A 26,241-nucleotide genomic window follows, 5' to 3' on the forward strand; every position below is an offset into this window, starting at 1 on the left:
AAGGGGAGGGCTGGGAAGGGTTGGCAAGGGGAGGGCTGGGAAGGGTTGGCAAGGGGAGGGCTGGAAAGGGAAGGGTTGGCAAGGGGAGGGCTGGGAGGAGGAGAGTTGGCAAGGGGAGGGCTGGGAAGAGTTGGAAAGGGGAGGGCTGGGAAGGGTTGGCAAGGGGAGGGCTGGGAAGGGAAGGGGAGGGCTGGGAAGGGTTGGCAAGGGGAGGACTGGGAAGGGAAGGGTTGGCAAGGGGAGGGCTGGGAAGGGAAGGGTTGGCAAGGGGAGGGCTGGGAAGGGAAGGGTTGGCAAGGGGAGGGCTGGGAAGGGTTAGCAAGGGGAGGACTGGGAAGGGAAGGGTTGGCAAGGGGAGGGCTGGGAGGAGGAGAGTTGGCAAGGGGAGGGCTGGGAAGGGTTGGCAAGGGGAGGGCTGGGAAGGGTTGGCAAGGGGAGGGCTGGGAAGGGTTGGCAAGGGGAGGGCTGGGAAGGGAAGGGTTGGCAAGGGGAGGGCTGGGGCTGCATGTGTTGCCTTGGTTGCCTTCCTGGGGTGACTGCAGAGGTGGGCGGCTTGGGGGGTAACTGTGCCCCCAGCTGTAACTATTGAGGAATATGAATATATATAATGAGAAATGACTGTGGGTTTTTGGTAGAAAGATAAATTGCAATTTGGAAACGTTAAACCTTCTCATTCCCTTCGTTGGGTTTCAGCCATGAATAGTGAGAGGGAAAAGCTCCCGGGGGGGGGGGGGGGGGGGGAGATCAGAGTTATTGGAAATTAGATTTACGTTGTTAAAAAGAGGGAAATTAGATTTGAATGATAAAAAAATATTAATTTGTCTTCCATAAACTCTAATTATCTTCAATCTCTTATTGTCATTGCTCTTTATAAATTCCTATTGTGCTCCAGCTCAGGGGTACCCAGGGGGCAAATGCACCCCAAATCCTACATTCTGAGCCTCTGGGCTCACGTTCACTACTAGTATTACTCTTATTACCCGCTACAGGGAACTCATTGTATTATAAGGGGTAATGTACCCCCTACTGTAAATGATAAGGATATTAGCAGTCACTAAGGGGTTCTGTGCCCCCCATATAAAGGCACAAGGCTGCAGGCTGAGTTATACAGGGAACTCTGAGTATCACTCATGTATTATAAGGGATAATGTACCCCCTACTGTAAATGATAAGGATATTAGCAGTCACTGAGGGGTTCTGTGCCCATATAAAGGCACAAGGCTGCAGGCTGAGTTATACAGGGAACTCTGAGTATCACTCATGTATTATAAGGGGTAATGTACCCCCTACTGTAAATGATAAGGATATTAGCAGTCACTGAGGGGTTCTGTGCCCATATAAAGGCACAAGGCTGCAGGCTGAGTTATACAGGGAACTCTGAGTATCACTCATGTATTATAAGGGATAATGTACCCCCTACTGTAAATGATAAGGATATTAGCAGTCACTGAGGGGTTCTGTGCCCCCCATATAAAGGCACAAGGCACTGTCTATAAGGATATATTGTACATGTAATTTATGACCTGTGTATTATGCAGATATGTTTTATACAAATGTATATTCATTGGTACCAGTCCTTCAGGCTGAACCTCAAGTAGCCCAAGTACCACAGGGGCTATGAGGCAGATATGCCAGTGTTTAAAGGAAAAAGCCATTTTGGCATTTTATTGCCAATAGATTTACCATATCAGTGCCAGCTAGAACCCTATATTTATTCTGCAGAAAGCTTTACCTGCCTGAGTAACAGCCCTAGCAGCTCCCTCTGTTTGTTTAACATAGCAGCTGCCATTTTAGCTTGGTCTCAGTAGCTTCCCTGCTGCAGCTCTGGCTTCTGGGAGCTCAGATTACACAGAGTTGGGAGGGGGAGTGAATTCTGGTGGGAGGGGGGAGCAGGAGAGGGGAGAGAGGAGAGAGCTGCACAGACTTATGCTCAAGACCTGAAGGATATTTCTGAGAGCAGGAAGTCTGACACAAAAGGAGACAAGAAATCCTGTGTTTCTTTTGATAGAGGACTCAGTGCAGCGAGTGCTTATGGCTGTATATACATAGATCTTTCTGATGAAGCTTACTGAGATTTTACCTTTCCTTCTCCTTTAATTCAATTCTGATATTCACGTTAATATAAATGGAGCCCATAATAATATAATAGAAAGCGCTCCTGTATCCAATTGTAATACGGGGAATATCTCTATATAATCACCGCTCCGTCCCATCTCATTCAGAGCTTCATTACCTTCAATCTGTCAATCAAATGCCCAAGAATTTAATAGAGTTACGTGACTGTCTCTGTCATTATTTCAGTTTCACACACACTAGAGGCAATCAGGCAGTCAGCATTGGGACCTTAGATTGTAAGCTCACTGGGGCAGGGACTGATGGGAATGTGATAGGGACCTTAGATTGTAAGCTCACTGGGGCAGGGGCTGATGGGAATGTGATAGGGACCTTAGATTGTAAGCTCACTGGGGCAGGGGCTGATGGGAATGGGATAGGGACCTTAGATTGTAAGCTCACTGGGGCAGGGGCTGATGGGAATGGGATAAGGACCTTAGATTGTAAGCTCACTGGGGCAGGGACTGATGGGAATGGGATAGGGACCTTAGATTGTAAGCTCACTGGGGCAGGGGCTGATGGGAATGGGATAGGGACCTTAGATTGTAAGCTCACTGGGGCAGGGGCTGATGGGAATGTGATAGGGACCTTAGATTGTAAGCTCACTGGGGCAGGGGCTGATGGGAATGGGATAGGGACCTTAGATTGTAAGCTCACTGGGGCAGGGGCTGATGGGAATGGGATAGGGACCTTAGATTGTAAGCTCACTGGGGCAGGGGCTGATGGGAATGGGATAGGGACCTTAGATTGTAAGCTCACTGGGGCAGGGGCTGATGGGAATGTGATAGGGACCTTAGATTGTAAGCTCACTGGGGCAGGGGCTGATGGGAATGGGATAGGGACCTTAGATTGTAAGCTCACTGGGGCAGGGACTGATGGGAATGTGATAGGGACCTTAGATTGTAAGCTCACTGGGGCAGGGACTGATGGGAATGGGATAGGGACCTTAGATTGTAAGCTCACTGGGGCAGGGACTGATGGGAATGGGATAGGGACCTTAGATTGTAAACTCACTGGGGCAGGGGCTGATGGGAATGTGATAGGGACCTTAGATTAAAAGCTCACTGGGGCAGGGACTGATGGGAATGGGATAGGGACGTTAGATTGTAAGCTCACTGGGGCAGGGACTGATGGGAATGTGATAGGGACCTTAGATTGTAAGCTCACTGGGGCAGGGGCTGATGGGAATGTGATAGGGACCTTAGAGTGTAAGCTCACTGGGGCAGGGGCTGATGGGAATGTGATAGGGACCTTAGATTGTAAGCTCACTGGGGCAGGGGCTGATGGGAATGGGATAGGGACCTTAGATTGTAAGCTCACTGGGGCAGGGGCTGATGGGAATGTGATAGGGACCTTAGAGTGTAAGCTCACTGGGGCAGGGGCTGATGGGAATGTGATAGGGACCTTAGATTGTAAGCTCACTGGGGCAGGGGCTGATGGGAATGTGATAGGGACCTTAGAGTGTAAGCTCACTGGGGCAGGGGCTGATGGGAATGTGATAGGGACCTTAGATTGTAAGCTCACTGGGGCAGGGGCTGATGGGAATGTGATAGGGACCTTAGATTGTAAGCTCACTGGGGCAGGGACTGATGGGAATGTGATAGGGACCTTAGATTGTAAGCTCACTGGGGCAGGGACTGATGGGAATGTGATAGGGACCTTAGATTGTAAGCTCACTGGGGCAGGGGCTGATGGGAATGTGTGTCCCCCCAGTAATTACACATCTGAAGTGGAAGTTCATTTGACCTTCAGCCCTTCACAAAAGCCCATTCAGGGTTGGTGCCATCATTACATTAATATCACTTTACTTTACTGCACATTTACACTGAGAACAAAATAGTGAATAAATCTCCTGTCACATTGGGGCAAAAGATTCATCCAGAAAATCCAAACCCACATTCCCAGACATGAAACTCTGCTGCGGCTCAGACTATGTGGGAGGCTGGGGGATCAAACGCTCATGATTTCTCCATGTCCCTCTATAATTGGGGGGGGGGACCTGTCCCCATCTTGCCCTGCTGTCTCCATCTTGCCCTACTGTCCCCATCTTGCCCTACTGTCCCCATCTTGCCCTACTGTCCCCATCTTGTCCTACTGTCTCCATCTTGCCCTACTGTCCCCACCTTGCCCTACTGTCCCCATCTTGCCCTACTGTCTCCATCTTGCCCTGCTGTCTCCATCTTGCCCTGCTGTCCCCATCTTGCCCTACTGTCTCCATCTTGCCCTACTGTCTCCATCTTGCCCTGCTGTCCCCATCTTGCCCTACTGTCCCCATCTTGCCCTACTGTCTCCATCTTGTCCTACTGTCCCCATCTTGCCCTACTGTCCCCATCTTGCCCTACTGTCTCCATCTTGCCCTGCTGTCTCCATCTTGCCCTGCTGTCTCCATCTTGCCCTGCTGTCCCCATCTTGCCCTACTGTCTCCATCTTGCCCTACTGTCTCCATCTTGCCCTGCTGTCCCCATCTTGCCCTACTGTCCCCATCTTGCCCTACTGTCTCCATCTTGCCCTGCTGTCCCCATCTTGCCCTACTGTCTCCATCTTGCCCTACTGTCTCCATCTTGCCCTGCTGTCCCCATCTTGCCCTACTGTCCCCATCTTGCCCTACTGTCCCCATCTTGCCCTACTGTCCCCATCTTGCCCTACTGTCTCCATCTTGCCCTGCTGTCTCCATCTTGCCCTGCTGTCCCCATCTTGCCCTACTGTCTCCATCTTGCCCTACTGTCTCCATCTTGCCCTGCTGTCCCCATCTTGCCCTACTGTCCCCATCTTGCCCTACTGTTTCCATCTTGCCATACTGTCTCCATCTTGCCCTACTGTCTCCATCTTGCCCTACTGTGAAGCCCCTTTTTGTATGGGGCTGAGGGCACTGGTCCCAGTTACAGTAGATGTGCCAGTTCAGGCATAAGGACAAGATGCACGATTCTCCTTTTTGCACTCCCCGCAGTTCAGCTCCACATGAAATATCTTCTTAAAAGTCTTTTTAAAGTTCTCGTTGCACAAGGGGTAGATGAGGGGGTTCAGGGTTGAGTTAATGTATCCGAGCCAAATGGTGAACATGTGAAAGTTATGGTTACAGCAGTTGTGGCAGAAGGCTATGACCATGAAGAGAACAAAATACGGAATCCAGCAGAGCATGAAGGCGGCCATGATGAATCCCAGCTGCTTCGCGGCCTTCCTCTCCCGGTTCATGTGGAGCCCCTGGATGTGCTGCTTGGAATGGGTGCGGAATCTCTCCCAGGTATGTTTAAGGTACCTAAAGTTACCCGAAAGCCTGGCCTCGGTCCGACCTGGTGCCTCCATGTTGGATTTCCCCACCTGACTCAGATCCACCATACAAGATGCGGCCTCGGCAAACGTATGTTCCTCTGAGATCTCCTCCCTTTGCCGGGGTCTGAGGCAGTTATGTTCCTCTAATGCCCCCCTGGTAACCGTCACATAGTTCCTGCACTCCTGGGGGCTCCCTTGGATGATCGCCAGTGGAAAGCAATGCAACTTAAAGACATTATTATCACAGTGGCTAAACCCCTTCTGTTTCCCATAATCCTCCACCGGGTCTTTCTCCTGGGTGCTTCTCGACTGCCTGAACTCTTTGGATATGGGGGTATATTGTGCCGGAAAGTTCATCTCCGGGACAGTAAGATTCCCATCTTTACATTGGGTCTTGGTGCAGCTCTGTTGGCCCTTGAGCACCCTAACGCTCTGCACCAATTTGCTGTCGTAGAACAACTGGAAGGAGCCATTGACCACCTCCCGGTGCTGGTAGTGCTCCCTGACTGCCTTGTAGATCTTGGCGTAGAACCACAACATGAGCAACGAGGGGATGTAGAAGTTCAAGGTGGCGGTGAGGACCTTAAACCAAGTCACTTTGTGGAATTCCGTCTCACAGGTAGATTCCGGCACCGACCTGATGCCGCCATTGGCGAACACGTGCCAGCCCAGGATTGGCACAACCCATGTGAAGGACAGGAGCCACGCCCCGGAGATCATCAGGGAAGCCCTGGTCTTGGTCCTGTACTTGAGATAGCGCAGGGGCTGCTGAATGGAGCGGTAGCGGTCGATGCACAGGATGAAGAGGCTGAAGATGGAGGCCGTGCTGGCAACGTAGTCCATGGAGAGCCAGAAGAGACAGGCGGGCCTCCCCAGAATCCACTCGCGGTTGAGCAGATACACAATGTTTAGGGGCATCACTGCGGCGCCAACAATCAGATCAGCAATGGACAGACTGACGATGTACAGGTTCCCCACCGTGTGGAGCTTGCGCTCCGTTCTCACCGCGTACAGAACCAAGATGTTCAGAACGACTGTCAGTGCCGATATGGTTCCGAGTGCCAGGCCCAGGCTGGCCGAGTGGATCTCGGTGCCATTCTGTACTATGCTCTGATTGGTTTGCCACATCGTCTCTGCAGGTCAGTGGGAGGCGCAATGGTCACAGGTGTGGGTTTCTGGGGGCCGCCATCTTGTGACCTGTAACACAAAAGAAACACCGGTTCATGAAATTCCAGGGGCACCACAGCACCCACCTTTGCCCTCGTAGGTAAATACTCGCCAGCACGCCATGTATAAAGCACGTTACTGGCGACAAATTCCGTTATTCTAGAGGCAAACGTCGGTTCTGGGAATCAGACACAGGTGGCAAAGTGCTCCCTCTGCCCTCTGCCGTAATGAACGTAATTGTACCAATCTGTGCCACTCGGAGACTCAATGTTCCCATCTGCGCTGGCACTGTACCCGCCGCGCCACTCCTACCTGCTCAGTGACGGTACATGAGGATGACTGATTAGGGAATGACATCTGCCCCCCTCATTTGTGTTCCCTGTCCCAGAACCAGTCTGGTCTGTCCTGTAGGCCCGGAACCTGGGGCAGGAAGGAGTGGCACGTGCCCAGGGAAAAATGGTGGGGGCTGCTGGGCACATACCTGCTCTACATAAAGAGCTGAGGAGATGAGTGGGGGCGGGGCTTGGGCTGTCCAATGGGAGAGATGTACAATCCCAGGACTTGGAGCGGGCAGTGCCATCGGGTACAGTCAGATTGGACCATCTTCTTGGGTTGGTTTTTGTTTCTACCAGACTCGCAGATTTTGCAGTAGAGGGGTGTAAGGAACATGTGGGGGGCTCATTTGACCAAGGTACTTACCCCTATACAGTAAGTGCTCCATAAGCACCAAGCCATCGCTGGCATACAGGGTGCAACAGCGCCAGGGTCATACTGGGAAATTGCACACAATTGGGGGCACTCTATTTGGTGGGTGCCTGCTATAATGGGGGAATTCTGGGAAATCACTGCATTGTGGGGGGGGGGGAAACATATATTTTAGTACTTTGCCCCTGGAATATGGGTGAGTCCATGGGCCCTGGGAGACGTCACTGAGCAGTGGGGCAGAGACCAGTCCCGTTTATAGGATTTGCTGATCGCAGACCCAGTCCCATCTGTTCCCCTCAGTAGAACAAGTCTGTTCAAGAACAATAAATCCCATCACAAGTACAAGGAGTTCCCGCTGGCGTGTAAATCACACGGACCAGCTCTGCCCGACACGTTAAACACGCACAGAAGATAGAATGTTCCGGAAAAAACACCTCTGCCTGAACTCCCCTAGAGATGTGCCCTGGCATTAAAGGGCACATATACCCTTAATCATGTTGTTATTATGATATCAGCAATAGAAGTGAGCAGAGAAGTGGCCGCACATGCTCCCTACGTCAGTTCCACTGTTACCAGGACAGACCAGCAGGGGGCGAGTACACATTCATGATACCAGAAGGGTGCAAGTAATTTATAGAAATGTGCCCACCTGGTACCCCAGGGGCTAATGGATAAATAGAAGCCCCCAGCTCCAGGAACATGTGACACCTCTCTATCCGGCAGGGTGCCGGGGTGCCAGGGTGGCACCAATGGTGGCATCATTCGCCCACAATGCTGAATCACTGGGCAGGTCCAGACCCGGTTCTGCGCTCGGAGAGGATAAAGATTATCATCACTTTCTCTAATTTGCGGAATTTATTTGCTCGGTGAGACGCTGGATATTCCGGGTGCCATGGTAACCGTCGCCAACCCACTCTCCTTGGCACAGGATGTGACCCCTGCCCAAGTGCCCGGGGCCCCCACTGACTGACACGGATACACACACACAGCATGGTGTCGGCATTCACCCCAATACATTCCCATTGCCCCCCCACTTCCATTAACCCATTCCTGTTCTCATTTATTAGCTTTATATAAGGGAACACAACAAGGCAGTAACCAATTCAACCTCAGGGATAGGGTGTCCCCTAAATACATCCTGTGTCCCCCAATGGTAATTCCATAGTCTTCATCCCATACCCAAACCCCCCCAAAATTTAGGCAGGATAATTGGCTCCTGATAAATCTGCCCTAGTGTGTGTGATCTTAGATTGTAAGCTCACTGGAGCAGGGACTGATGGGAATGGGATAGGGACCTTAGATTGTAAGCTCACTGGGGCAGGGACTGATGGGAATGTGATAGGGACCTTAGATTGTAAGCTCACTGGGGCAGGGGCTGATGGGAATGGGATAGGGACCTTAGATTGTAAGCTCACTGGGGCAGGGGCTGATGGGAATGGGATAGGGACCTTAGATTGTAAGCTCACTGGGGCAGGGGCTGATGGGAATGGGATAGGGACCTTAGATTGTAAGCTCACTGGGGCAGGGGCTGATGGGATAGGGACCTTAGATTGTAAGCTCACTGGGGCAGGGGCTGATGGGAATGTGATAGGGACCTTAGATTGTAAGCCCTACTGTCCCCATCTTACCCTACTGTCTCCATCTTGCCCTACTGTCTCCATCTTGCCCTACTGTCCCCATCTTGCCCTACTGTCTCCATCTTGCCCTACTGTCTCCATCTTGCCCTACTGTCTCCATCTTGCCCTACTGTCTCCATCTTGCCCTACTGTCTCCATCTTGCCCTACTGTCCCCATCTTGCCCTACTGTCTCCATCTTGCCCTACTGTCTCCATCTTGCCCTACTGTCTCCATCTTGCCCTACTGTCTCCATCTTGTCCTACTGTCTCCATCTTGCCCTACTGTCTCCATCTTGTCCTACTGTCTCCATCTTGCCCTACTGTCTCCATCTTGTCCTACTGTCTCCATCTTGCCCTACTGTCTCCATCTTGCCCTACTGTCTCCATCTTGTCCTACTGTCTCCATCTTGCCCTACTGTCTCCATCTTGCCCTACTGTCCCCATCTTGCCCTACTGTCTCCATCTTGCCCTACTGTCTCCATCTCTCAGAGGCACAACCTTTAATTTCCTTTATTTCCCCTTTATGTTCCTCACACACCAAAGCAAATATTTTCCACTTACTGAACATGAATCTGTAAATAACAATAGGCATATTTATCATTATGGGGCGGGACAAACCCACCGGGGGATTTCAGTGAAATTGGATTTGTTCTGCCCATGTCCCTATGTTCTCCCCCCCGCAGGCCCCCCCGCACCCCGCAGGCCCCCCCGGGATACCCACGTATATGTATTGAGTGCCAGCGGGGAAGAGAGAATATAATTACACCCCCAGCAGGACTCCCAGAGACCCCTCTCTATTCCTCACTCTGCCCCCCCCCCCCCACAGTACATAAGCCGGGGGTTCTGTTGGACGATATTGGATCTGCCTTTGATGGATCAGATCAACCCGAGATCCAACAAATCCCAATCTGCGCTGCCAACAGACGTTTCTTCCCAATCGTCTTTCATCTTCAGCCTCTTTACCCCCAATATAAATATATATGGAGCGACGGGTCAGCTCCTTGGGGGTAAAGGCTTATTATTAAGATACCAGAAAGCCCTGTAAGTAATGAATCTGGTCCCCAATTTTGATATCTATGACCATGATAAAGGCTGATGGGGGCCAGTTAGGGTGAGATTTGGGGGTGTTGCGTGATGGTTGCTGTGGGTACCCCTATAACATATTAAAATTAACATTCCCCCTCATATAAAGAGGGCCCAGCATTATGGTTGCAATTGGCCAAACCGCCCAACCCTACTGGGCATGAATGTTCATGGCTTAAAGCTCCTTCAGCCGAGTCCTGTATGGGCCCCGACCAACAGCCTGACTGGCCCACATTTGGCCAATAATCATTGTCTATCAGGCCAGTTAGAGAAACCCAGCAGGTCCCGGGATTCTACCCACTCGATAGGGTCCCCCCAGGGCCACTTCTATTCTCCCTACCTGAGGGGGCCGACGCTACCCCCCTCACTAATTCACTATGATTGGCTGCCGAGGTGCCCATTTAATGCCCCTGTGCCACTTGGGATGAGGCTCTCACCTTGCCCCGGGGGGGGCATTTGCTGCCAGGTTCACCCACCTCCGCTTGCCGCTGCCCCACACATCAGGGTTCTGGCCGTGGTGGCTAATTGCTAAATGACCCTGATTGGGCCGATAATGCGGCTCGTTTACTCGCCCCTCGGGGGAAGTCTGGGAATAATCTCATAATTAGCGCATAAGTGGCTGAAATCATTTCATTTGCATGCCGTTGCCATGGCGATCATTTTATTGTTATCTCAAACCTTTCATTCAAATCTCCCCCGGCGGGGGGGCCCCATAAAGCAAAGTCTCCCCCCCCCCCACTACATGAGAAATCTGTATCAATGCGGGGCAGATGGAACTGTTAGTGGGGAGTCAGATCTGTAATTGCCCCCCCCTTAGCCTGTACAGGGCAGAAACACTACTACTGCCCCATACACATTACAGGTACGGGGGGGGGGGGGCAACTGTGGTACCTGATCTGTTGCCATGGTGCAGAGAGCACTGGGGTCACAGGGGGGTGAGTTTTAACCCTTTCCTCTGCCCTTTGTGTAACATAGTAACATAGTAAGTTGGGTTGAAAAAAGACATACGTCCATCAAGTTCAACCATAATGCCTATATATAACCTGCCTAACTACAAGTTGATCCAGAGGAAGGCAAAAAACCCCATCTGAAGCCTCTCTAATTTGCCTCAGAGGGGAAAAAATTCCTTCCTGACTCCAAGATGGCAATCGGACCAGTCCCTGTATCAACTGGTACTAAGAGCTATCTCCCATAACCGTGTATTCCCTCACTTGTACTGAGAGCTATCCCCCTACCCCTGTATTCCCTCACTTGTACTGAGAGCTATCTCCCCTACCCCTGTATTCCCTCACTTGTACTGAGAGCTATCCCCCTACCCCTGTATTCCCTCACTTGTACTGAGAGCTATCCCCCTACCCCTGTATTCCCTCACTTGTACTGAGAGCTATCTCCCATACCCCTGTATTCCCTCACTTGTACTGAGAGCTATCCCCCCTACCCCTGTATTCCCTCACTTGTACTGAGAGCTATCCCCCTACCCCTGTATTCCCTCACTTGTACTGAGAGCTATCCCCCCTACCCCTGTATTCCCTCACTTGTACTGAGAGCTATCTCCCCTACCCCTGTATTCCCTCACTTGTACTGAGAGCTATCTCCCCTACCCCTGTATTCCCTCACTTGTACTGAGAGCTATCCCCCCTACCCCTGTATTCCCTCACTTGTACTGAGAGCTATCTCCCCTACCCCTGTATTCCCTCACTTGTACTGAGAGCTATCCCCCCTACCCCTGTATTCCCTCACTTGTACTGAGAGCTATCCCCCTACCCCTGTATTCCCTCACTTGTACTGAGAGCTATCCCCCCTACCCCTGTATTCCCTCACTTGTACTGAGAGCTATCTCCCATACCCCTGTATTCCCTCACTTGTACTGAGAGCTATCCCCCTACCCCTGTATTCCCTCACTTGTACTGAGAGCTATCTCCCATACCCCTGTATTCCCTCACTTGTACTGAGAGCTATCCCCCTACCCCTGTATTCCCTCACTTGTACTGAGAGCTATCTCCCATAACCGTGTATTCCCTCACTTGCTAAGAATCCATCCAGCCCCTTCTTAAAGCTATATAATGTATCAGCCAGCACGACTGATTCGGGGAGGGAATTCCACAACTTTACAGCTCTCACTGTAAAAAATCCTTTCCGAATATTTAAATGGAACCTCCCTTCTTCTAAACGGAGTGGGTGCCCTCGTAACATTAATGAATAATGTAGCGTTGCCTCTAGAGAAGGGAAATCTGTGCCCCCCCATTAATAAATGTGGCCCCAGAGCAGAGACGTAACAAGAATACGCCGGCCCCTCCTACTAAAACTCTTTGGAGGGGCCCAATGGGCTTCGCTGCCCCCTCCCCTCACAACTTTTTGGGATTAGAGTCACTATAGAGGGACCGCACCCCGTTCTCTGAGCCCCCCCTGTGCCCAGGGTCGGACTGGGGGTTCCAGGGCCCACCGGGGCCAGGGCCGCCATCAGAAATCACGGGGCCCCTCACAACAAAATTTTCTGGGCCCCCCTCCCAGCAGTACAAAGGACTCACAGACATGAAACATTGGTAGCCAGCAGGGCCCCCCCTAGTACATAGGTAGCCAGCTGTGCCCCCCCTAGTTCATTGGTAGCCAGCAGGGCCCCCCTAATACATGGTAGCCAGCAGGGCCCCCCTAATACATGGTAGCCAGCAGGGCCCCCCCTAGTACATAGGTAGCCAGCTGTGCCCCCCCCCTAATACATGGTAGCCAGCAGGGCCCCCCCTAGTACATAGGTAGCCAGCTGTGCCCCCCCTAGTTCATTGGTAGGCAGCAGTGCCCCCCTAGTTCATTGGTAGCCAGCTGTGCCCCCCCTAGTACATAGGTAGCCAGCTGTGCCCCCCCTAGTTCATTGGTAGCCAGCTGTGTCCCCCCTAGTACATAGGTAGCCAGCTGTGCCCCCCCTAGTACATAGGTAGCCAGCTGTGCCCCCCTAGTTCATTGGTAGCCAGCTGTGCCCCCCTAGTTCATTGGTAGCCAGCTGTGCCCCCCCTAGTTCATTGGTAGCCAGCTGTGCCCCCCCTAGTTCATTGGTAGCCAGCTATGCCCCCCCTAGTTCATTGGTAGCCAGCTGTGCCCCCCCTAGTTCATTGGTAGCCAGCTGTGCCCCCCCCTAGTTCATTGGTAGCCAGCTGTGCCCCTCCCCTAGTAGCCAGCTGTACCACCCCCCCCCCCCCCCCCAGTACATTGGTAGCCAGCACAGCACGGCTCCTCCCTCCGGCATCTTCTTCTTCAGCGGCGGCTTCGGACTCCCCCGGCGAGATCCTCCCTGGACGACACCTCGGCGCTTCTGAGTGCCGGCAGAAGACAGGCCCTTTTATAAGGTTGCGCCCCGTGCTTACTGGCGTGCATGTACGCCCGGGGCGCAACCAATAGGATCCCCCGCTGACCACCAATGACAGGGCCCGGAACTGATTAAAGGCCCGAGCTAATAAGAAAACTTTAGCACGGCCAGGCCCCCTTTTAAAGTTAAAATCGTCCGGGCCCAGGACGATTGTACCCCCTGTGCCCCCCTGTGCCCCCCTGCAGGTGCCCCCGCCGGCTGTATCCCCTAACCCCCAGGGGGAGCGCTGGCAAGAGTTGGGTCTGGGCTGCTGGGGCCAGGGCCGGATTTACAAATTTGCCGCCCCGAGGCCGCCCCCTGTTGCACGCCCCCCCCCCCCCCAGTGCGCATGCGTGAACGGGGGGGGGGGTGTGCGTGCATGCGTGAACGGGGGTTGCAAGTGCGCATGCGCGAATAGCGGGAGGGGGCGGGGTTTGCAAGTGCGCATGCGCCATAGGCCAAACTTGCATACGGAGCAGTCTGGAGAAGTCCCCATTGCTCCGTATGGGAACACAAATTTTTAGATGATTTCTGTGCGGCGGGGCAGCATGCCGCCCCCAGGTTTCTGCCACCCTAGGCCCGGGCCTTTGTGGCCTCTCCACAAATCAGGGCCTGGCTGGGGCCCACTAGGACCAGGGCCCACCAGGATTTTTCCCAGTCCGACCCTGCCAGTGCCCCCCCAGCAGGCACGGGGTCTGCATCCGCTAAAGTGACGCCAGTGTCCCAGAGAGAAAAGCCCAATATGGGACTATTCTGTGCCCCCCCACAGTGCCACCCAGGGGAGTTTGGGGGATACGGTCGGGGAGGGGGGGCCCCAGGGAGTAGAAGGGTTTAGTTCAACAAGACAATGGCTATTTTCAAGCTGTAATTGTGCGAGTGGCGGTTGTGCCCCAGCTCATCTCGCGCCCACGCATGTCAGTCTGTGTTTCTGTGCAATTTGTCTCCCCGACCAAATGGCCGTCACCCAAACAGACGCGAGGCACCCAGGGCTGCATTACCCGCCTCATAGGGATGTCACCAACGCACAGACCTAATGAGGCAAAGTGACAGCTTCCATTTGCTCATCACTGGGTGCCAGGAGGGGTGCCAAGAGAGGAGCCAGGAGGGGTGCCAGGAGAGGAGCCAGGAGGGGTGCCAAGAGAGGAGCCAGGAGGGGTGCCAGGAGAGGAGCCAGGAGAGGTGCCAGGAGAGGAGCCAGGAGAGGTGCCAGGAGAGGAGCCAGAAGGGGAGCCAGAAGGGGAGCCAGGAAGGGTGCCAGGAGGGGAGCCAGGAGGGGTGCCAGGAGGGGTGCCAGGAGGGGTGCCAGGAGAGGAGCCAGGAGAGGAGCAAGGAGAGGAGCCAGGAGGGGTGCCAGGAGAGGAGCCAGGAGAGGAGCCAGGAGAGGAGCCAGGAGAGGAGCCAGGAGAGGAGCCAGGAGGGGTGCCAGGAGGGGTGCCAGGAGAGGTGCCAGGAGAGGTGCCAGGAGAGGTGCCAGGAGAGGTGCCAGGAGGGGTGCCAGGAGAGGAGCCAGGAGAGGTGCCAGGAGAGGAGCCAGGAGAGGAGCAAGGAGAGGTGCCAGGAGAGGTGCCAGGAGAGGAGCCAGGAGAGGTGCCAGGAGAGGTGCCAGGAGGGGTGCCAGGAGGGGTGCCAGGAGGGGTGCCAGGAGGGGAGCCAGGAGAGGAGCCAGGAGAGGAGCCAGGAGGGGTGCCAGGAGGGGTGCCAGGAGAGGAGCAAGGAGGGGTGCCAGGAGAGGAGCAAGGAGAGGAGCAAGGAGAGGAGCCAGGAGGGGTGCCAGGAGGGGTGCCAGGAGAGGAGCCAGGAGAGGAGCCAGGAGAGGAGCCAGGAGAGGAGCCAGGAGGGGTGCCAGGAGGGGTGCCAGGAGAGGAGCCAGGAGAGGAGCCAGGAGAGGAGTAAGGAGAGGAGCCAGGAGAGGTGCCAGGAGGGGTGCCAGGAGAGGAGCCAGGAGAGGGGCCAGGAGAAGCATCAAGTGATGGCACCGAGCAGCCACTCCCACTGGGACTTAAGCCGGAAAGACCCAAGGCAAATGCGGTTGGCATGAAGGGCCTGGCACCTATTTACTTACTCTGTCTGTGCAACTCATGGTTATGTGCCCGGCGGCCAACTCAGCATGAAATAATCTGGCACATGTTACGGGTGGCACAGACCAATGGCACAGGTGTTCCACTAATGGGCCCTAAGGGGAGAAACAGCTTAATTTTGTGCTCCAGCAGTTGCCCCTGCCCTTGCCCTACTGTCCCCATCTTGCCCTACTGTCTCCATCTTGCCCTACTGTCTCCATCTTGTCCTACTGTCCCCATCTTGCCCTACTGTCTCCAACTTGCCCTACTGTCCCCATCTTGCCCTACTGTCCCCATCTTGCCCTACTGTCTCCATCTTGCCCTACTGTCTCCATCTTGCCCTACTGTCTCCATCTTGCCTTACTGTCCCCATCTTGCCCTACTGTCTCCATCTTGTCCTACTGTCCCCATCTTGCCCTACTGTCTCCATCTTGCCCTACTGTCCCCATCTTGCCCTACTGTCTCCATCTTGTCCTACTGTCCCCATCTTGCCCTACTGTCCCCATCTTGCCCTACTGTCTCCATCTTGTCCTACTGTCTCCATCTTGCCCTACTGTCTCCATCTTGCCCTACTGTCCCCATCTTGCCCTACTGTCTCCATCTTGCCCTACTGTCCCCATCTTGCCCTACTGTCTCCATCTTGCCCTACTGTCTCCACCTTGCCCTACTGTCTCCATCTTGCCCTACTGTCTCCATCTTGCCCTACTGTCTCCATCTTGCCCTACTGTCCCCATCTTGCCCTACTGTCTCCATCTTGTCCTACTGTCCCCATCTTGCCCTACTGTCCCCATCTTGCCCTACTGTCTCCATCTTGTCCTACTGTCTCCATCTTGCCCTACTGTCTCCATCTTGCCCTACTGTCTCCATCTTGCCCTACTGTCCCCATCTTGCCCCACTGGGTATAGTAACATAAATAAGAGGCAAAGGAATGAAGGAAATAGAGAAAGCCGATGTCGGAATGAGAGGATATGGAGATATTTTATGCTGTGAGTTTCGGATCAAACAGCGGCGCCGAGACACAGAACTTCCCATTGTTACTTTGCTGGGGGGGGGGGGGGGGTAAAATCCAATTTACTGTCAGAGAGAAGGAAAGTGTAATGGGTGCAATTAGCGCTGGGGAAGTGGCGCTGTGAGACCCGTCAGTTCTATTGGATCCGTCTATAGAGAGAGAATGAAACCAATTCCCTGCGCCTCTGCCCCAGCGGGGAATCATTTAGCGAGTTCTGTCGGATCGGAACAGACGCAGGGGGAGGAGCTTACAGGGAAGGTGACATTAGTATTATCCCCACTGGCCATTCCTCACCCAGGTACTGATGGAACCTTCTCCCTGGCAACAAAACTGATCCAAATGGAGATCTGTCTTCCCTCCAACATATCGGTCTCCCACAGCCCAATTAACACTTTAAAGGGTAACTTTACCTTATTTTGAGTTAAACAACTCAGTATTTCAAAAAATTAATCTGAATATTTTACGCCTTGCCCCAATTACCCCGGGACCTGCCCCTATTGGCCCAGACCTTGCCCATCTCCCAGTAAGGCCTGCCCCCTTTTGGGACTTTTCTGCCCCTAAGGAGAAGAAGTCATTATTTTGTAGAGTGTAAGCTCTTTTGGGCAGGGCTCCCTTCCCCTCCTGTATCGGTTACTGATTGCTTTATATGTTACTCCTTGTAGAGTGTAAGCTCTTTTGGGCAGGGCTCCCTTCCCCTCCTGTATCGGTTACTGATTGCTTTATATGTTACTCCTTGTAGAGTGTAAGCTCTTTTGGGCAGGGCTCCCTTCCCCTCCTGTATCAGTTACTGATTGCTTTATATGTTACTCCTTGTAGAGTGTAAGCTCTTTTGGGCAGGGCTCCCTTCCCCTCCTGTATCGGTTACTGATTGCTTTATATGTTACTCCTTGTAGAGTGTAAGCTCTTTTGGGCAGGGCTCCCTTCCCCTCCTGTATCGGTTACTGATTGCTTTATATGTTACTCCTTGTAGAGTGTAAGCTCTTTTGGGCAGAGCTCTCTTCCCCTCTTGTATCAGTTACTGATTGCTTTATATGTTACTCCTTGTAGAGTGTAAGCTCTTTTGGGCAGGGCTCTCTTCCCCTCTTGTATCGGTTACTGATTGCTTTATATGTTACTCCTTGTAGAGTGTAAGCTCTTTTGGGCAGGGCTCTCTTCCCCTCCTGTATCGGTTACTGATTGCTTTATATGTTACTCCTTGTAGAGTGTAAGCTCTTTTGGGCAGGGCTCCCTTCCCCTCTTGTATCAGTTACTGATTGCTTTATATGTTACTCCTTGTAGAGTGTAAGCTCTTTTGGGCAGGGCTCCCTTCCCTCCTGTATCGGTTACTGATTGCTTTATATGTTACTCCTTGTAGAGTGTAAGCTCTTTTGGGCAGGGCTCTCTTCCCCTCTTGTATCGGTTACTGATTGCTTTATATGTTACTCCTTGTAGAGTGTAAGCTCTTTTGGGCAGGGCTCTCTTCCCCTCTTGTATCGGTTACTGATTGCTTTATATGTTACTCCTTGTAGAGTGTAAGCTCTTTGGGGCAGGGCTCCCTTCACCTCTTGTATCGGTTACTGATTGCTTTATATGTTACTCCTTGTAGAGTGTAAGCTCTTTTGGGCAGGGCTCCCTTCCCCTCCTGTATTGGTTACTGATTGCTTTATATGTTACTCCTTGTAGAGTGTAAGCTCTTTTGGGCAGGGCTCCCTTCCCCTCCTGTATTGGTTACTGATTGCTTTATATGTTACTCCTTGTAGAGTGTAAGCTCTTTTGGGCAGGGCTCCCTTCCCCTCCTGTATTGGTTACTGATTGCTTTATATGTTACTCCTTGTAGAGTGTAAGCTCTTTTGGGCAGGGCTCCCTTCCCCTCCTGTATTGGTTACTGATTGCTTTATATGTTACTCCTTGTAGAGTGTAAGCTCTTTGGGGCAGGGCTCCCTTCCCCTCCTGTATCGGTTACTGATTGCTTTATATGTTACTCTGTATGCCCAATGTATGAAACCCACTTATTGTACAGCGCTGCGGGATATGTTGGCGCTTTATAAATAAATGTTAATAATAATAATTTTGGGGGGGGTTTCGTTTCCAGACAAAGTGACTTTGTAGCGAGTGAGAGGATGGATCCCCCGGGGGACGAGGGGTGGGATGAGACCCAGACAGGTCGGCGCAGTAATTGAGTTGCTGCCAAGGACAGACGCAGGATTAATGCAGCCGCAGCCGCGCATGGGGAAGATTCTATTATGTGAATCCGAGGCGCCGGCTCATTCCCCCCCCCCCCCCCAAGTTCTGCCCCAGTCTCTCCGGCCAATAATTCTTTCCAGGAGATATTTCTATTATAGAAAGAGCCAAAGAGCTTGCTGGGAGTTGTGCAACAGGACTCACCTTGCTCAGGGTACCCCCTAGTGGCAACTCCCTGCACCTTCATTGTAGGGGGATTTGCCCTTATTTTTTTGCATTTTGCCCCATTTGTGTAAATTAAATCCCTTTTAGACACCTTTTGCCCCTTCCTTCCCAGATGCCCCCGGCCGGCAATTCCCTTTGTATCTCATTTGTTTCCCTGTATTTGCAGCTGATTGGATTGATATAATATTATGGGGAGGGGGGGGCTTATTCTCAGCTGCACCTTCCTGCCCCAGTGCTGGGGGGGGGGGGTCTATTTATATGATAAGTCCCCAGTATGGGAGGGTAGATTATTATTCATTTATTCCCCCCAAGCACATACGGGGGGGGGGGGGGGGGCGCCTGTGACTGAATCTCAGCGTTTCCCTTGCTTTCAAGCAATAGGAAGGTGCCACTGTGCCCCCACCCTCCATTCTGCCCCCTTTGCCCCCGGGGACATTTAAAAGGTCACAGCGAAGCAAAATCCCATTTTCATGTCTCCGGACGCAGCGATTGGCTGGAATGACACATTGCTGGCACCTCACTTCCCAGGGGAACCCCAATACCTTTTGTTATTATTATTTCCCTGTGGCTACTAATACCCAGGGTTGGACTGGGGGGTGTAGGGCCCAACAGGGGTCCCATCCCAGGGGCCCTGCAGGTGCCCACGCTGGCTGCATACCCTAACCCCGTCCCCCAGGGGCCCCCGTAACCCCCACAGGGCCCCCACCCGATGTCCTCCCCGAGCACACATACATTTAACACGTCAGGGGAGTTAGAGTTGGGCAGGGGGAGCAACGGTCGGACTGGGCTACCGGGATTTCTCCCAGTGACCCAGTCCGACCCTCTAATACCTCCCGAATGTAAGGAGGAGGGTAACCGGCACCCCATTGCCCCCTCTATACACCCCTCACCAACCCCAATAGTCGCCCACGGTGCCATTATTCAAGGGTTAACATTTTGCTTCTATGGTGCTTAGTGGGGGGAGGAGAAGCCTTGTGCCCAAATAGTGGCCCCGACATTGGCCGAATAAATGGGTCTGTGGCCCCAGAAAGGTTGGAGCAGCGGCCTCACTAGGGCACTACCCTCCTGGCACCATCAGGTGCCCATTGTCCTATCTGCCACCACTGACTGCCCAACTGAGAGCAACCCCCTATGGTCATAACTGCCCGAGGCCACAGTCTTGCGTTGACCGACCAATCCCTTTGCTTCTTGTTACATAAGCAGGAAATCTGCTGACAGTGAGAGCTGGACAGACTGACGGCCAAGGGAAGGGGCAATGGGGCAATTTAGTTGCACCGATACAAGGCAGGGAGCTGCCATTGCCACATATTTCACCTATTAACCAGAAATCCTTCCCATAAGGAGCTTAGAGTCCTGTTACAGATTAGAGTGTAAGCTCTGTGGGTCAGTTGTTCTCAGCTGTTATTGGTAGTTTGCTCTTTGTGGGGAGACACAGGATGGAGCCAATGGCTGAGGCTCCGCTAATGAATAAAGTTTGGGGTCATGTGACTCATGTGGGTGCCTTATTACTCACAGCGGAACGCCATGCCCCGCCCCCACAGCTCAGACAGTCGCCGTGCAGAGCCACTTACTGGCAGATAAGTGAGGGGGTCACAGCGGAAAGGCCACATTTTATTCCAAGTATCGCTGGAATCTTACAGATATTAGGGATCCAATCGGTGCCGCCCGATAGGACCTCTGACCCAATTAAACGCTAATGATATTAAGTCTGCACTGGGGGGGGGTCGCTGCTTATTTCAGGCTTTAGATTGGCACCTTGGCCTCTGCGGCTGCCCAGGGGCATTCTGGGAGTTGTACCTCCACAATTTCTGAGGGGGGGGGGCAGAGCAGGAAGAGTATAGTGACTCACTGACCCCCAAAATCCTGTGACTCACTGCCCCTCCACTACCCCTGAGTACAGCTTATTGTGTGCCCAGAACATTCCTTCTCTGTATATTTGTATTTATACATATGGGTAGGGGGTGCCATAGTGTTTCCCTTAGACAGTACAGTATGGGGGTACAGCTTATTGTGTGCCCAGAACATTCCTTCTCTGTATATTTGTATTTATACATATGGGTAGGGGGTGCCATAGTGTTTCCCTTAGACAGTACAGTATGGGGGTACAGCTTATTGTGTGCCCAGAACATTCCTTCTCTGTATATTTGTATTTATACATATGGGTAGGGGGTGCCATAGTGTTTCCCTTAGACAGTACAGTATGGGGGTACAGCTTATTGTGTGCCCAGAACATTCCTTCTCTGTATATTTGTATTTATACATATGGGTAGGGGGTGCCATAGTGTTTCCCTTAGACAGTACAGTATGGGGGTACAGCTTATTGTGTGCCCAGAACATTCCTTCTCTGTATATTTGTATTTATACATATGGGTAGGGGGTGCCATAGTGTTTCCCTTAGACAGTACAGTATGGGGGTACAGCTTATTGTGTGCCCAGAACATTCCTTCTCTGTATATTTGTATTTATACATATGGGTAGGGGGTGCCATAGTGTTTCCCTTAGACAGTACAGTATGGGGGTACAGCTTATTGTGTGCCCAGAACATTCCCTCTCTGTATATTTGTATTTATACATATGGGTAGGGGGTGCCATAGTGTTTCCCTTAGACAGTACAGTATGGGGGGTACAGCTTATTGTGTGCCCAGAACATTCCTTCTCTGTATATTTGTATTTATACATATGGGTAGGGGGTGCCATAGTGTTTCCCTTAGACAGTACAGTATGGGGGTACAGCTTATTGTGTGCCAGAAACATTCCTTCTCTGTATATTTGTATTTATACATATGGGTAGGGGGTGCCATAGTGTTTCCCTTAGACAGTACAGTATGGGGGTACAGCTTATTGTGTGCCCAGAACATTCCCTCTCTGTATATTTGTATTTATACATATGGGTAGGGGGTGCCATAGTGTTTCCCTTAGACAGTACAGTATGGGGGGTACAGCTTATTGTGTGCCCAGAACATTCCTTCTCTGTATATTTGTATTTATACATATGGGTAGGGGGTGCCATAGTGTTTCCCTCAGACAGTACAGTATGGGGGTACAGCCAAGTATTATTCCCAGTTACACCTGCCCCTCTCCCCCTGACATAATTGGATGGAACTAGCCACAAGCTGCACTGGTGCTTAGGGGGTGCTGGGAATTGTAGTCCAACAGCTTCCCCTCATTCAATTGAAACAAATGTCTCCTGGAGTTTCTATTTCACCCCTGATTTATCCCCTCAGGTTCCACATACCGGGCATCTGACAGGGGTGGGGGCGCAGGGAGTTGCAGTTCATTACTAAGTAGAACCCATAAGCTGCCAGTCCCACGGGGGCAGAATCCCCAAATCCCAAATTCCTGTGGGGTGATATTTATATTCTGGGGCAGTGAATGCCAAGCAGTGGGCACTTACCTTGCACCGAGATGCACTGCTCCTTCCTACGGTCTGAATGGTAACTTGGCGCTCGTACCTGGGCACAATGGGCACAGTCTGCCCCTCAGTCATCCCATGTTCCTCTGTACTGGGGCAGAAGGCTGGTACCCAGGTAGGATGGGCAGAGTCTGCCTCTGGTTATTCCTCCGTACTGGGGCAGAAGGCTGGTACCCGGGTAGGATGGGCACAGTCTGCCTCTGGTTATTCCTCCGTACTGGGGCAGAAGGCTGGTACCCAGGTAGGATGGGCAGAGTCTGCCTCTGGTTATTCCTCCGTACTGGGGCAGAAGGCTGGTACCCAGGTAGGATGGGCAGAGTCTGCCTCTGGTTATTCCTCCGTACTGGGGCAGAAGGCTGGTACCCAGGTAGGATGGGCAGAGTCTGCCTCTGGTTATTCCTCCGTACTGGGGCAGAAGGCTGGTACCCAGGTAGGATGGGCAGAGTCTGCCTCTGGTTATTCCTCCGTACTGGGGCAGAAGGCTGGTACCCAGGTAGGATGGGCAGAGTCTGCCTCTGGTTATTCCTCCGTACTGGGGCAGAAGGCTGGTACCCAGGTAGGACGGGCAGAGAATTCTATTGGTTGTTGCTCTGCGCGGGGGCAGGAGGGAGGTTGGCACCGGGGGGATCACCTGTTGCTCTGTGCCAAGAGATGGTACTTGGCTGTGTGCAGTTGCTTGTTGCTGATACCCGGGCAGGATGGGCACCACCTCTCCCTGCAGGGCTGCTTCTTACATGGGTGGGCACAGACAGGATTTGCCCTCAGAGGAGGGGCAATAGGGGCTATTGTGCTGGGAATCCGGTGCCGGGGATCCTCCTGCTCTGGGCTCTCAGTACAAATGCAGCTGCTCCCTCCCTGTCACTCCCGGCAGCCGGCGGATTTGTCCCTGGCAGAATCCCCCCCATGTGTAGCCGCTGCCCCCCACTCCTCACCAAGCCCCCCACTCCTCACTAAGCCCCCCACTCCTCACCAAGCCCCCCCTCCTCACCAAGCCCCCCACTCCTCACTAAGCCCCCCCTCCTCACTAAGCCCCCCACTCCTCACTAAGCCCCCCACTCCTCACTAAGTCCCCCACTCCTCACTAAGCCCCCCACTCCTCACTAAGTCCCCCACTCCTCACTAAGCCCCCCCTCCTCACTAAGCCCCCGTATGTATTGTCTCTCTTGCTAAAAGGACACTCCGCCCCTTTTCACCCTGGGGTACTTAGTACTGATCCGAAGTCGCCTAAACTGCCTGAGCATCTCTCACCAACAGAACCCAATTCCTGGCCGGCAGAGCTTACACTTTGATGTCTAAGCAACAAGCAGATTTGAGTGTCTCAGCCCCTTGATTTAACCATTTCCTCGACTGCCCCAGAACTGTCCATTTCCGACCATTAGTGCCCCAGTCAGAGGCAGGAGACAAAATAATGGAGAATTAGGACCAACTGCAAATTGTCAGGAGACATCACTGGTTACATCATATGGGGGCTACAGGGTTAATGTCGGCTGTGCCATGGGAATGCCCGGAGCTCTCTGCTACCCAGGGGCACAATCAGCCCCATGTACCAACCTGTATATCAGCCCCATGTACCAACCTGTATATCAGCCCCATGTATCAACCCGTATATCAGCCCCATGTACCAACCCGTATATCAACCCGTATATCAGCCCCATGTACCAACCCGTATATCAGCCCCATGTACCAACCCGTATATCAGCCCCATGTACCAACCCCTATATCAGCCCCATGTATCAACCCGTATACCAGCCCCATGTACCAACCCGTATATCAGCCTATGTACCAACCCGTATATCAGCCCCATGTATCAACCCGTATACCAGCCTATGTACCAACCCGTATATCAGCCTATGTACCAACCCGTATATCAGCCCCATGTATCAACCCGTATACCAGCCTATGTACCAACCCGTATATCAGCCTATGTACCAACCCATATATCAGCCCCATGTACTAACCCGTATATCAGCCCCATGTACCAACCCGTATATCAGCCCCATGTACCAACCCGTATATCAACCCGTATATCAGCCCCATGTACCAACCCGTATATCAGCCCCATGTACCAACCCGTATATCAACCCGTATATCAACCCGTATATCAGCCCCATGTACCAACCCGTATATCAGCCCCATGTACCAACCCGTATATCAACCCGTATATCACCCGTATATCAGCCCCATGTACCACCCGTATATCAGCCCCATGTACCAACCCGTATATCAGCCCCATGTACCAACCCGTATATCAGCCCCATGTACCAACCTGTATATCAGCCCCATGTACCAACCCGTATATCAGCCCCATGTACCAACCCGTATATCAGCCCCATGTACTAACCCGTATATCACCCCAACCACCCGTATTATCAGCCCCCATTGTACCAACCCGTAATCAACCCGTATATCAGCCCCATGTTACCAACCCGTATATCAGCCCCATGTCCCAACCCGTATTATCAACCCGTATATCAAACCCCGTAATCAGCCCCATGTACCACCCGTATATCAGCCCCATAGGTACTAACCCGTATATCAGCCCCATGTACCAACCTGTTATATCAGCCCCATGTACCAACCCGTATATCAGCCCCATGTCCACCCGTAATACAGCCCCATGTACTAACCGTATATCAGCCCCATGTACCTAACCCCGTATTATCACCCCATGTACCAACCCGTATACTCAGCCCCATTGTACTAACCCGTATATCAGCCCCATCGTACCGAACCCCGTATATCACCCATGTCCAACCCGTAATATCAGCCCCATGTACCAACCCGTATATCAACCCGTATATCAGCCCCATGTACCAACCCGTATATCAACCCGTATATCAGCCCCATGTACCAACCCGTATATCAACCCGTATATCAGCCCCATGTACCAAACCCGTATATCAACCCGTATATCAGCCCCATGTATCAACCCGTATATCAGCCCCATGTACCAACCCGTATATCAACCCGTATATCAGCCCCATGTATCAACCCGTATATCAGCCCCATGTACCAACCCGTATATCAACCCGTATATCAGCCCCATGTACCAACCCGTATATCAACCCGTATATCAGCCCCATGTACCAACCCGTATATCAACCCGTATATCAGCCCCATGTATCAACCCGTATATCAGCCCCATGTACCAACCCGTATATCAGCCCCATGTACCAACCCGTATATCAGCCCCATGTACCAACCCGTATATCAGCCTATGTACTAACCTTGGGTCGGCCCATTTGCCCCACATTGGGTCAGACCGGGTATCAGCCCCGATATCACAGAAAATGACCCAGAAGTTCTGGGCTGATTACTGGGCCAGGTCGGGGAGCAGACAAAGTCGGGCCGCTGGGAAAGTCACAGGAAGATCGCTGCGTTTGTTGCGTGACCGAGAGCGGCAGAAGCAGGGGTCGGGCCGGGGTCGGCGCTCATTAAAGCAGAAAACACTTGTGAAGTTAATGAATCGCTTTTTTCCCGAACTCCTTTCAAGATAAAAGTCTCTTTGATGCGCAAGAGCCGCACGGAATCGCTTTGCACTTTGCGGCCGGTCGGGTTTCTCTGATGGGAACTGAGCGCCGAGCGGCAGAACCGACCCGATTCCGTGTTCACTCCCCCCCCCCTGCGGCTCCGGGCTGTCAGTTCCATGGGGGGGGGCAGTCAGGGGCTTGAATTGAAACCCCCTCCTAGTAAATATGGTAACGAACCTCCTCCTACCGACCGCAGCGCCAGTCCTTCCATACATCAGCCTCACCGGGCAGCAGTGCTGTAAGTGCCGCTCCGAGTCTCTCTGTGCAGCGCCGGAATGTAATGGCGCTAAATACAAGCGGATCTTTATAAATTGGGCTGATGGGAATGTTCCCCATTAACTGCGCAATTACCAACAGCAATGTGTGTGCCGCAGCGATTGGTTGTTTAGTCCCTTAGTCAGGTTAGTAAATGTCAGTCAGACTTTCACCTTTACCTGACTGCCCTTACAGTAAGGAACCCCTTCCTATGCTGATGGTGAGATCCCCTTTCCTCCCCACCCCCAATGAATCACTCATTCCCCCTCTCTTGGTAGGGAACCCCATAACCTGACTGCCCTT

At 52.6% G+C, this 26,241-nt stretch overlaps 1 protein-coding gene across 2 annotated transcripts; it reads right to left on the bottom strand.

The window, feature by feature from the left end:
• Window positions 1–4,879: 4,879 nt before the first annotated feature.
• Window positions 4,880–25,975, bottom strand: hrh1 (histamine receptor H1). Of its 2 annotated transcripts, none has more exons than XM_031901271.1 (2): window positions 25,381–25,975; window positions 4,880–6,579 (listed from the first exon to the last, which is right to left on the bottom strand). In XM_031901271.1, the coding sequence occupies exon 2, from the start codon at window positions 6,508–6,510 to the stop codon at window positions 5,011–5,013; it is 1,500 nt and encodes a 499-aa protein (XP_031757131.1). In that variant the 5' UTR covers window positions 6,511–6,579; window positions 25,381–25,975; the 3' UTR covers window positions 4,880–5,010. The 2 variants fall into 2 exon arrangements, with proteins under 2 accessions (XP_031757131.1, XP_031757132.1); XM_031901272.1 differs by lacking the exon at window positions 25,381–25,975 and adding an exon at window positions 22,136–23,057.
• Between the last annotated feature and the right edge of the window lie 266 nt (window positions 25,976–26,241).

Source organism: Xenopus tropicalis, chromosome 4 (assembly GCF_000004195.4).
Source record: "Xenopus tropicalis strain Nigerian chromosome 4, UCB_Xtro_10.0, whole genome shotgun sequence".
Taxonomy (NCBI): Eukaryota; Metazoa; Chordata; class Amphibia; order Anura; family Pipidae; genus Xenopus; species Xenopus tropicalis.